Below are 11,889 nucleotides of genomic sequence, written 5' to 3'. Positions count from 1 at the left end.
AACAATATTGGAAAATTGATTGTGGTGATGGTTGCACAACTCTGTGACTATAATAAAAACCATTAAATTGCACACTTTGAATGAGTGAATTGTGTGTTAATTAAATCTCAATAAAGCTGTTAAGGAAAAAAAAAAAGATTTAGGCAGCTTAATTCAGAGACAGAGAAAGGTGAGAGAGGACAGGTTTTTAAAGAGTTTGTTAGAGCAGGCTCAGGCTGAGTTCACAAGGCTGTTTTCTTTTAAAAATATCTTTAATGTTTTTCATAAGGCATAATTGATGTAAAAAAAAAAATCAAACAGTACAGAAAGTTTAAAAACTGGTGATTTAGGCGGGGCAAAGTGGCTAATGCCTGTAATGCCAGCACTTTGGGAGGCCAAGGCGGCTGGATCACTTGAAGTCAGGAGTTCGAGACCAGCCTGACCAACATGGTAAAACCCCATTTCTACGAAAAACATAAAAATTAGCCAGGCATGGTAGCGTGTGCCCGTGGTTCCAGCCACTCAGGAGGCTGAGGCAGGAGGATTACTTACTTGGTCCTGGGAGACAGAGGTTGCAGTGAACCGAGATTGTGCCACTGCACTCCAGCCTAGGCGACAGAGAAAGACCCTGTCTCAAAAAATCCCCAATAACCTCCCCCCCCCAAAAAAAACCCCACAAACAACAACAATAACAACAACAAAAGACTGATCTAAAAATTATAGGTCAGGCCAGGCATTGTAGCTCGCGTCTGTAATTCCAGCACTTCAGGAGGCCGAGGTGGGAGGACTGTTTTAGCAAAGGAGTTCAAGACCAGCCTGGGCAATATAATGGGACCATGTCTTTACAAAAAATAAGAAAATTAGTTGGGTATGGTGGTACACACTTGTTGTCCCAGCTACTTGGTGAGCTGTGATCGTGCCACTGCGCTCCAACTTGGAGGACGGAGAGAGCGAGAACTTGTCTCTCAAAAAGAAAAAAAAAAAAAAGCAAACTCTAGATTGGGCACAGTGGTTCATACCATAGTTCCAGTGCTTTGAAAAGCTGAGATGGGAGGATCGCTTAAGGCCAAAAGTTAGACTAGCCTGGGAAACAGCAAGACCCCATCTCTCTCTCTCTATCTTTTTTTTTTTTTTTTGAGACAGTCTCGCTATGTCTCCAGGATGGAGAGAAGTGGCCCAATCCCGGCTCACTGCAACCTCTGCCCCCTGGGTTCAAGCGATTCTCCTGCCTCAGCCACCAGGCATGCGCTACCACGCCCAGCTAATTTTTGTATTTTTAGTAGAGAAGGGGTTTTGCCATGTTGATCAGGATGGTCTCAATCTCTTGACCTCGTGCTCCACCGCCTCAGCCTCCCAAAGTGCTGGGATTACAGGCGTGAGCCACCATACCTGCCCGAGACCTCATCTCTACAAAAAAATTGTAAAAATTAGCCAGGCAAGGTGGTGCATGTTTGTGGTTGCAGCTGCTAGGGAGCTTGACGTGGGAGGATTGCTTGAGTCCAGGAATTTCAAATTAGAGTAATCTATGATTGTGCCACTGCATTCCAGTGAGACAAAGCAAGACCCTATCTCTGAAAAAAAGAAAGAAACTAATTAACTTTGTTGTACAAAACATTTTGTGCAAATCACCACGCAGTTCCTTAGGAGACAGAATTCCTTAAACAAAGTGTAGGCCTAGGTACCTGGAACAAAAGGTAGGTCTAGAAACAGAATTCCTAGAAACAGAATTCCTGGGACAAAAGGTAGTCCTTCTTGAGGCATCCTGTCAAAACACTGTCCAGGAAAGCACTGGTCTGTTTCACTTTATAAGGCTGCTTAAAACAGCTCTCAATCTAGGCTGATGATGTAAATCAGATCAAGACGTGTAAAGGCAACTCTACTGGGGCCAATACGATGTGGTTCAGGGATCCAGCTCTCTACCGCTTTCTCTTTTTAGACACAGCGACAGTTCTAGGGTCCCTGGAGGTTGGATGGGCTGTATACTCCCGGAAAGCTTCCTAGATACGGCTGTTTCAGCTGAGCCCTTGCTGTGCATTGGACAGAGGCTTGAGAAGGAATGGCTGGGGAGCCCAAGGGATGTCTTTGCAAAGAAACCTAGACCTGGGGTGGAAGTTTTCCTTTGGGATGAGCCGGGCAAACAGTGACTCTTGGTGGGCAGCTGAGGGCAGAGCCTTGGGCCTATAGCCAAGCTGGGGGCAGAACTGGCTTTGCCTTATGAGAGGCAGAGGGCCCTGACCAGCCACTGAGCCTGGACGTGAAAGCCGAGCTGCTTGACAGGAACAAATCTGGAGTCTGCTCCTGTGCACAGAGGTGAGGTTTTGAAACAGCCAAAGTGGAGCCTCCAGGGCTGGGTTTTAGCCAAAGGACGGCCCTGTGTTCTGATGTCTTCTGGAGAAGGCGTGCAAAGCTCCTATCCTAGAGCAAGGCTGCAGCCACTTAAACTGGAAAAACAAAAGCAGCTTTCCCAAACACCTACCTCAGCCATTTAAAACAACAACAACAACAACAACAAAGAAACCAAATCATAAATCATAGATAAGAACCTTTAGCCTGGAGCAATTAACTTTCTGATGAGGATGCCAAGACAAACTAATTACGTAACGCCTGGTGGCTGTGGCTCACACCTGTAATCCCAGCACTTTGGGAGGTTAAGGCAGGCGGATCACAAGGTCGGGAGTTCGAGACCAGCCTGGCCAACATAGGGAAACCCCATCTCTACTAAAAATACAAAAATTAGCCCGGCATCGTGGTGCGCATCTGTAATCCCAGCTATTCAGGAGGCTGAGGCAGGAGAATTGCTTGAACCCAAGAGGCGGAGGTTGCAGTGAGCCAAGATCGCACCATTGCACTCCAGCCTGGGTGACAAGAGCAAGACTCCATCTTAAAACAAAAACAAAACCAAAAAACTAAAAACTAGTTACTTAACACAAACCTAGTAAGGGAATGAAGATATATGCTGTATGAATTTGTTAACTGTAAGTTGGGCAAAAGTCTGTAGGTATCTACAAAGTGTGAAGTTTGATGTAAAGATCATTGAACTGGGCAACATAGTGAGACCCCTGTCTCTATAAAAAAAATAAATTAGCTGGGCTGCTGGCACACACCTGTAATCCCAGTTACTCAGGAGGCTCAAACAGGAGAGTTACTTGAATCCAGGAGGTGGAGGTTGCAGTGAGCCGGGATTGTGCTACTGCACTCCAGCCTGGGCGATGGAACGACTCCATCTCAAAAAAAAAAAAAGATTAAACTATAGCCCTGTGCTATGTTATGTGTGTGGCATAATTCAGGACTCAGGAGCTAGGCTAGATTGCCTTCAGTTTGTGATGACAGAGTCATGCTATCTTCCTGTTTTCCATAGTGGGGCTAAAATTCAGCTCATCCCTGAACAGTTTTCACTAATTGAGATATACATGAAAAAGATCAAAGGGCTACCCTTCTAAATGTTTCCTCCCTTGGAAACTGTTACATGGTCTGCAAAGAGGCCATTGCTACTGATTCCACTTACTGCCCTGGGTGTCGGAGGAGAGGCTCCATCCACGTGAGTGGCCTGCATGGAAGCCCCTGCAGCTTAACTAGAGTGCAAAGTCACCGAATCAGAGGTAAGGGAAGAAAGGCCAAGTGCAGTGCAACGTCTTGTCCCCCCCATTCCAGGTGAATGTCTGGGCTATGTGTATATTTCTAATGCTGGTGGGCCAGGGTGGTATACCAACCTATACACCAGAGACATCAAACGTTGCCCTTTGAAGGCTGTGAATCGACTTGGGCCAGCTAGTGATTCAGGGATGGGAAGAAAGAGAAACAATGGAAGTTGTAGGGGGTGGAGAGGCAGGTCTCTGATCATTTTAGGGAAACTGGATCACAGTGCAAGCTAAGCTGCTCAAAGCTCGCAGGAGGGATCAGGGAAGAGTCTAGAAGTTGTAGAGCAGGGTACTGAGTAGAGCCAAGTGCTAGGGAGAGGACGCCAGCTAGTTGAGGGCTGGTGCTTGCTCCAGGCTCAGAGGAGAGAGGTCTGGGAACGGGAGAATGCGGAAGCTGGCTAGGCAGGAAGTGGACACGGAGTAACAGCCTGTCACAGCTAGATGAATGGGACACACTGGACCAAACCGGGGAAGGTACTAAATCTGGGCTATGGGTTTGAACTGTGCAGGTCAAAATTTAAAAAAAACCAAAACATTAGGTCTGGGCTGGCATCTCCCCTGCCTGGACCCTAGGGTTTTCTGGAGACTCCTTCAGGAGGATTTAGGGGTTTTACATGAAGCAATACCCCAGAGGCCTGAGAAGGAATGTCTGGGGAGCTCAGAGCCTGTCTTTGAAAAGAAACCTAGAGGCTGGGTGCGGTGGCTCATGCCTGTGATCCCAGCACTTTGGGAGGCCAAGGTGGGTGGATAACCTGAGGTTGGGAGTTCGAGACCAACCTGACCAACGACCAACCTGACCAACACGGAGAAACTTCATCTTTATTAAAAATAAATAAATAAATACAAAGAAAAGAAAAGGAACCTAGAAGGCCAGTTGTGGTGGCTCATGCCTGTAATCCCAGCACTTCGGGATTACAGGCTGAGGCGGGCGGATCACCTGAGGTTGGGAGTTTGAGACCAGCCTGACCAACATGGAGAAACCCCGTCTCTACTAAAAATACAAAATTAGCTGGGCGTGGTGGTGCATGCCTGTAATCCCAGCTACTCGGGAACCTGAGGCAGGAGAATCACTTTAACCCGGGAGGCAGAGGTTGCGGTGAGCTGAGATCATGCCATTGCACTCCAACCTGGGCAACACGAGTGAAACTCCATCTTAAAAAAAAAAAGAAAGAAAGAAAGAAAAAGAAAGAAAGAAACCTAGAAATCCCACTGTCCCTCACTGGCTGGGGCACCATAGATTCCAGAGCAGAGAGGTGGCAAAGGGACAGGGAACATGTACAGGGAGGATGAAGGTAAGAGTGTGCGCCCCAGGTAGTAGACATGAGTACCACCTGGCAGGGCTGTGGGGTCCTATTCTCAGCTCCAGGGCATGACTGTCAGCCACTCTGGGTCCACAGAATCAGGGTCAGGTCACCTTTGGGGTAACTGGGGTGGAGGCAGGACCCCCCTCCTGTTGCCAGGTCAGAGCTGTCCTGAGGCTGAGGACTCAAGGTCAGCAAGGCAGGCAGGGAGCATGGGTACCAAGGACTTCAAATCTGTGACTCAGCAGCTGCCTCCCAGCCTGGAAAGAGGAACTCACAGGGCCTGCCATGCCTGGTCCAAGGTGGGGGAGGGAGGCAGGCCGAGAGACGGAGTGCCAATGTTTAATAATTCATGGCTTTTTCTATTTTCACAGGTGCTCGTGGCAGTGAGCAGAGGGAACAGTGAGAATTTAGGACCTTGCTTGTCCCCACGGCTGCCTTCCGCCAGGACAGAGCACCAAAGTCAAACAGGATCTCTTCAGTCAAGCTTCTGGAAAGTGGAGTCAGGGCCTGTCCTTGGGGCAGGAGGAAACAGATGGGAGGGGAGACCAGGTGGCTGGCTGAGAAAGCCATTTCTGGGGCACTCACAGGCAACCAGGGAGCAGCTGTGTGGAAGAGAATTTGGGGGTTGGGAGATGCAACAGGCTCCTGACACCCAATATGGCTGGCCTTTGGCCCTGGCTCTGTTCCACCATCCAGCTCTCCACGCCCAGCCCCTGGGGCACAGAGCGGGCAGGGCCCATGGGAATGCCTCAGTACCCGTGTCTGATGCTTCCTTCAGCCCCTTACTCCTTACTTTCCAGCCTTCTCACGTCGCTTCATGACTTGGTTACCAGCATCCCTTCCTCTGACTCCTCCTTCCCTCCCTCTCCTGGGGTCTCCAGCTCAAAAGGGCCTTGGCATACACCTTTCTGAGTCTCTGCTGTCCCTGTAGCTGGGCCTACAGCTGCAGAACCCTTCATACTCTAACACCATTGTGAGTTTGATCCTATTTCTGTCTCCTCTAATGGAACGTGGAGTCCTCTGAGGGCAGAGACTGTGTCCTCAGGCTCAGCACAGCATCTGGCCTGCAGCAAACAAACATCCAGCTTTTGGTGGGAAGCTCCAGTTTCTTCTGAGACTGTCCCATTTCTGCTTTTCCTCCTGGTTCCTGGCCTTTGGCTGCCACTGGGGCTGCCAGGCCAGGCCAACAGCTGCAGACCAGCAGGGCCAGAGAAGCGGGGTCTGCAGGGCCCATCCCTCCCCCAGCACAGGTGGAGTCTCAGATACCTTTTTCTCTCAAGAAGCTGCACATCTCTGCACATCTCCCACCCCTACGGCCTGGCTCCTTTTCCATATCTGAGCCAGGAACAGTGCCAAAGGCTTCATTGGGGTGCAGGAATTGAGACAGCAACAATATTTAGCATCAACCTCCCTGAAAACCGTCTTCTCAATAACTCAGCTTCCAATCTTTCCTTCCAAGCCTGCCTCTTCCAGGAAGCCCTCACCACTGCCCATAATACTGCGCCACCCGCCAGGTGCGGGGGCTCACGCTTGTAATTCCAGCGCTTTGGTATGCCAAGGCAAGCAGATCATTTGAGGTCAGGAGTTTGAGACCAGCCCTGTCAACATGGTGAAACCCTGTCTCTACTAAAAATACAAAAATTAGCTGGGCATGGTGACATGTCCCTTTAGTCCCAGCTACTCAGGAGACTGAAGCAGGAGAATCGCTTGAACCCAGGAGGTGGAGGTTGCAGTGAGCCGAGATTGTACCCTTACATTCCAGCCTGGGTGACAGTGCGAGACTCTGTCTCAAAACAAAAACAAAAACAAAAAAATACTGTGCCACCTGCAGTTAGTTACAAGCCTGCCTCCTTCACCTGCCAGGGCATACTTTCAGGGTCAGGGCTGTGACTATTCCCAGCTCCCAGTGTGGTGCCTGGTACTTAAGGGGTGCGTAATAGGTTTTCCTGGAAAAATTTAGTGCCCAGGATGGGAGCAGGCATTGTCACAATGTGTGTGTGTGTGTGTGTGTGTGCGTGTGTGTGTGTGTGTGTGTGTGTGTGTTTGAGGGGGGCTGTATCTCATTCCAGGCAAAGGAGGCTGAGGCTAGAGTCCAGGGCACAGACCATCACAGGGTCTAGCCCAGCATCCCCAGTCCCACCCTGGCCCCCCGGAGGCTATGATTAACCCTGGTCCTGAGCACAAGGACAGAGCCTCATCTGCCAGTCAATCTCGGCCATGTGGGGAAGTAGGTCAGGGGCTGCAGGATCTGGGTAGCTGCTGCACATGAGGGCAAAGTCAGCCCTCTGGGGCCTTGTGGATGGAGACCAGGCTGTGGGCATACCACAGTAGGGCACGATTGCACAGACTGCAGCAGACCTGTGTCCACACACCCCTAGCTTGCTGGAGACTGTGGGAATGTCACTTCTCCCTGGACATGTTTCCTCCCAACTTCCAGCTCTCACCATCCAAGAACGAGGCATCTTGGGGGAGGAGAGGGTAGCCCCGAACTCCACTCCAGCAGGCCTTCTCCTCCTTCCTGTCCTAACAGCCCCACCCCCACTCCCAATGATGTCACTTCGGCCACCTCATCACCAGCTTCTAACCCCCTTGCAGTCGCCCATTAGGCCCTCAGATGGCAGCTGTAGGCAGCGGAAATGGATCCCTCTTTACTCTGTCTCTCATCTGGCACACTGGCCGGAATTCCCGAACTTTGACCCCCTCCAAACCAGGAGCCATTTGCAAGGGGACCGGGCAGGGGAGGGCTAGGCGACTCCCGACTCTCGAAGGCAGATGGGAGACTCGACTTTCTGCTTCTTCACCGGCAAGGACCCGGCACCACTTCTCCCTGAGTAGGAAGCAAGTTAGGGAAACTTTCTGGGAGTCTTAGAGCTTATAAATCCTGGCAGGGAAGGGTGCTGCTGGCTTTGGTGTGAGATAACTTCCCTCTACACGCGCGCCACCCTCCCAGCAAAACATGACGAAGGAGCCGCCTCCCGTACTCCAAAGACTCCCAGCCAGTGCTCAGGCCCGTTAACAATACCAGAGGCGGCTGGGCAGTTGCTGCCTCCAGGACCGGGTGGGCGAGCTGGATGACGGATGCCCTGTCGCCTGGGAAAATAGGAAGAGTGCCCCCTGCCCCCCACTTTTGCAGGTCTCCACCCGTCCGGTCCGTGTCTTCTCGGGCAGCGCCCCCTCTCTCCACGTCCGGGTTCTCCAGACATGTCGCTCCTCCAAGTCGGGCGCGCCGGGTCCAGCCCAGCCCCTCCCGGGGTGATAGCGCCCAACAATGGAGAAGCGGACAGGGGTCACCGGGCGCTCCCCGCCTTCCTGCCCCCGGAACCCCCGCGCTCACCCTGCTCCAGGTCCTGCTGGTCGTACCAGGGCTCCTCTTCCTCCGCGGAGAAGTCTTCCATCCCAGCGGCTCTCCGCATGGCCCGGCAGGCGGCTGGCGGGTGCTGCGGCAGCGCGGCTCAGGGCCGGGTCGCGCGGCCCGGGACAATGCGGCGGAGGCGGACCGGGCCTCCCGCGTAGGGGACTCGGGCTACAGCGCCCGCGCCGCGCCCCCTCGCCATCGGCCGCCCGCCGGGCGCCCACGCGGGGCCTGGCGCGTTGCCGCGGTCCGGCCCGGCCGGGATCCAGCGGAGCCGGGGGCGCCGGGCGGGCGGCGGCGACACAAAGGGTGGAGGGGCGGGGACAGCGGGTGGGACGGTGGCAGGGAGGATCCGGGCCCGCAGGCGGGTCTGGGGCGTTAGGAGCGCCCGGGTGCCGCGGGGGGCGCCCCCTGTCCAGCTTGGGTCCGCGCTGCCCCTGGTCCGCCGGGCGACACCCGGAGCCGCCGCTGCATCTCGGTGGAGCCCGCCTGCAGCTTGCGGAGCCCCGCTCCGCGAGGTGGGGCCGGCCGCCGCCGACCAATCAGGAGGCGCATGCAAAGATGGAGGCGGGGCCGAGGGCGGGACCCTCTTGCGTCCCGGTCTGGGAATTGCAAGATCAACCCTTTCGTCCTCCCGCCGCGACCGATTCAGTTTACTTCTCTTGTCTGAAATTATGTTATTTTAGAAGTTGTCGTCTCCTAGATATTGTCTCTTTTTCACAGCTGGCTACTCAGCTCCTAGAGCAGGCTGCTCACCAGTCGGGTGCGGTGCCTCACTCCTGTAATCCCAGCACTTTGGGAGGCCGAGGTGGGCAGATCGCCCGAGGTCAGGGGTTCGAGACCAGCGGGGCCAACACGGTGAAACCCCGTCTCCACTAAAAATACAAAAGTTAGCCGGGAATGGTGGCTCATGCCTATATTCCCTGGTACTCGGGAGGCTGAGGCAGGAGAATCACTTGAACCCTGGAGGAGGAGGTTGCAGTAAGCCAAGATCACGCCACTGCACTCCAGCCTGGGGAACAGAGGGAGACTCCGTCTCAAACAAACAAAACAAACAACAGGCCGGTCATTGATACATTGCATCGTCATTGTTTGAATGAATAAAAATTTACAGTTGCCTTTGGGAACTTGAGCGTTTAAGTGCCTGTGACTGGAAACTACAGGCCTACAGTGGCCAAGTTTAAGGGTATTTTACCTGCATTCAAGGTTCTGTTTTCTTTTCCTTGGGACCCATATCCTATATCCAATTATATCCGTTAAAACCATACATATTTGCGTCTGTCCAAGCATTCTTTCCTTAGAGGAGTTTCCAGACTCAAGCATTCATGTAACTCATTTTTATTGGGACTCATAATGTGCTGGTGCTGTTGAATATCTCTGAATAATGTTGTAATATAGACAACAAACAACTTGTATCCATAATATAGAAAGAGCATCTACATAGTCATACCCAACCCAGTAGAAAAGTGGGCAAAAGATTTGATCAGACAATTCACCAAAGAGGATATGTAAATAACCCAATAAACATGCAACAAGGTAATCGACTTCTTTGGCCGTCAGAAAAATGCAAATTAAAACCACAATGAGGTACCACTAACCAATCACCAGAGAGTTTTTAGCGGAAAAAAAAAAGGTCGGCCACAATGGCTCACGTCTGTAATCCCAGTACTTCGGGAGGCTCAGGTGGGTGGGTCACGAGGTCAGCAGTTCAAGACCAGACTGCCCACATGGTGAAACTCCGTCTCTAAAAAAAAATTTAAAAAATAAAAAAAGAAAAAGAAAAGAAAACACAGGCCAGGCTTGGTGGTTCATGCCTGTAATCTCAGCACTTTGTAGGGGTGTAGGGTGGGAGGATCACTTGAGTCTGGAGTTCAAGACTAGCCCGGGCAGCATAACAAGACCGTATCTCTACAAAATATTAAAAAATAAAAATTAGGTGAGCATGGTGACAACTTCTGTAGTCCTAGCTACTTTGGGTGACTGAAGTGGGAGAATCACTTGAGCCTAGGAGGCTGAGGTTGCAGGGAGCCATGATCATGCCATTGCACTCCAGCCTGGGTGACAGAACAGGACCCTGTCTCCAAACAAAACAAAACAAAAAAAAAACACCTAATGTTGGCAAGAACGTTGAGCAACTGGAACTCTCTCACCCAGTAGAAAAGTGGGTAAAAGATTTGATCAGGTACTTGACCAAAGAGGATATACAAAATAACACTGCTGGAGGGAGTACATAAGAGGACAACCACTTTAGAAAACTGCTTGACATAGCCAGGTGTGGCGGCTCACACCTATAATCCTAGCGTTTTGGGGGGCTGAGGTGGGTGGATCACTTGAGGTCAGGAGTTCAAGATCATCCTGGCCAACATGGTGAAACCCTGTCTCTACTAAAAATATAAAATTAGCTGGGTGTGATGGCACATACCTGTAGTCCGAGCTACTTGGGAGGCTGAGGCAGGAGAATCGCTTGAACCTAGAAGGAGGAAGTTGCAATGAGCTGAGATTGTGCCACTACACTCCAACCTGGGCGACAGAGCGAGATTCCATGGAGGCGGGCTGGGGGGTGGGGGAAGGGTGGAGAAAGAAAGAAAAAAAAACTGCTTAATAACCATGAAAGCTGAATAATGTAGGCTGTTGTAGATTGTTTTCCTAGGCAGCTGATCCTGAGATGGAGATTAGCACGCAGGAAGTTGATTAGTGTTATCAATCATGCTGGATTAGAGAAAAAAAAGAGGAATTTGACTAGGAAGTGCTCTCAGGATCAACACCTGCAGGAAAGGGAGGGACGCAGGGTTGGGGGAGGGAGAACTGGGTTGGGATGTAGCCTCTGCAAAAGCCTCCTCTGATCCCTGAAGAACTTTGAATCTGGGGTGACCCTTCAAAGCTATTGCAAGTATCAGTGTGTGTGTGGGGGGCTTTATATCTCCCACCCTTACATATCAACCAGTCATTGAATGACACAGGTCGTCCCTAGGAGGCATGTGTGACCTTGGCCAAAGAAATGTTTTTTCAGATGAGGCTAGTTTGCACAGAGGCCTGGCAGTGGGACTGCCAGCGAGGGGTCCTCCCAGCAGCCGAGGAAATAGGTCCTTTCGTTCTGAAACAGTCGGGGATGCATGACAGGCTGCCAGTGAGCATATCCCATAATCCAGCAATTCTATTCCTATATATGTGCAACAGAAATATGTACATACCTTATCTCAAAGACATGCTCAAGAATGTTCATAGCCATGCTATTCACAAGAGCCCACACTGGAAGGAACGCAGACGTCCATCAACGGTTGACGAAGCATATGTGGTATGTTCATGTAATGGAATATTATATAGCACAAATAAAATTATCTACTGTCATGGGCCTGGGTTAAAAAAAAATGCCGAGTGAAAGATGTCAGACACAAAGAGTAAATACCTGTATTTGTTTCTTCTTGCTTCTGTAACAAATGACCCCAAATTTAATGGCTTGAAACAACACAAGTTTATTATCTTACAATTCCATAGAAGTAGGCCGGGCGCGGTGGCTCAAGCCTGTAATCCCAGCACTTTGGGAGGCCGAGGCGGGTGGATCACGAGGTCAAGAGATCGAGACCATCCTGGTCAACATGGTGAAACCCCGTCTCTA

At 51.2% G+C, this 11,889-nt stretch overlaps 1 protein-coding gene across 2 annotated transcripts in view; it reads right to left on the bottom strand.

Moving 5' to 3' along the window:
- CDR2L (cerebellar degeneration related protein 2 like) overlaps positions 1 to 8,749 on the bottom strand; it is an 18,288-nt gene extending 9,539 nt beyond the window's left edge. Inside the window, exon 1 of one of the 2 annotated variants that reach the window (XM_017535697.2) lies at positions 8,256 to 8,749. In XM_017535697.2, the coding sequence (XP_017391186.1) occupies positions 8,256 to 8,334 (79 nt within the window). In that variant the 5' untranslated portion in view covers positions 8,335 to 8,749. Of the gene's footprint in view, positions 1 to 4,948; positions 6,454 to 8,255 lie in introns of those variants that run through there. The other variant, XM_017535698.2, reaches the window with a different exon arrangement.
- Positions 8,750 to 11,889: the final 3,140 nt, after the last annotated feature.

Source organism: Cebus imitator, unplaced genomic scaffold (assembly GCF_001604975.1).
Source record: "Cebus imitator isolate Cc_AM_T3 unplaced genomic scaffold, Cebus_imitator-1.0 Scaffold93, whole genome shotgun sequence".
NCBI lineage: Eukaryota > Metazoa > Chordata > Mammalia > Primates > Cebidae > Cebus > Cebus imitator.
This window is presented reverse-complemented; position numbering and strand designations above follow the sequence as displayed.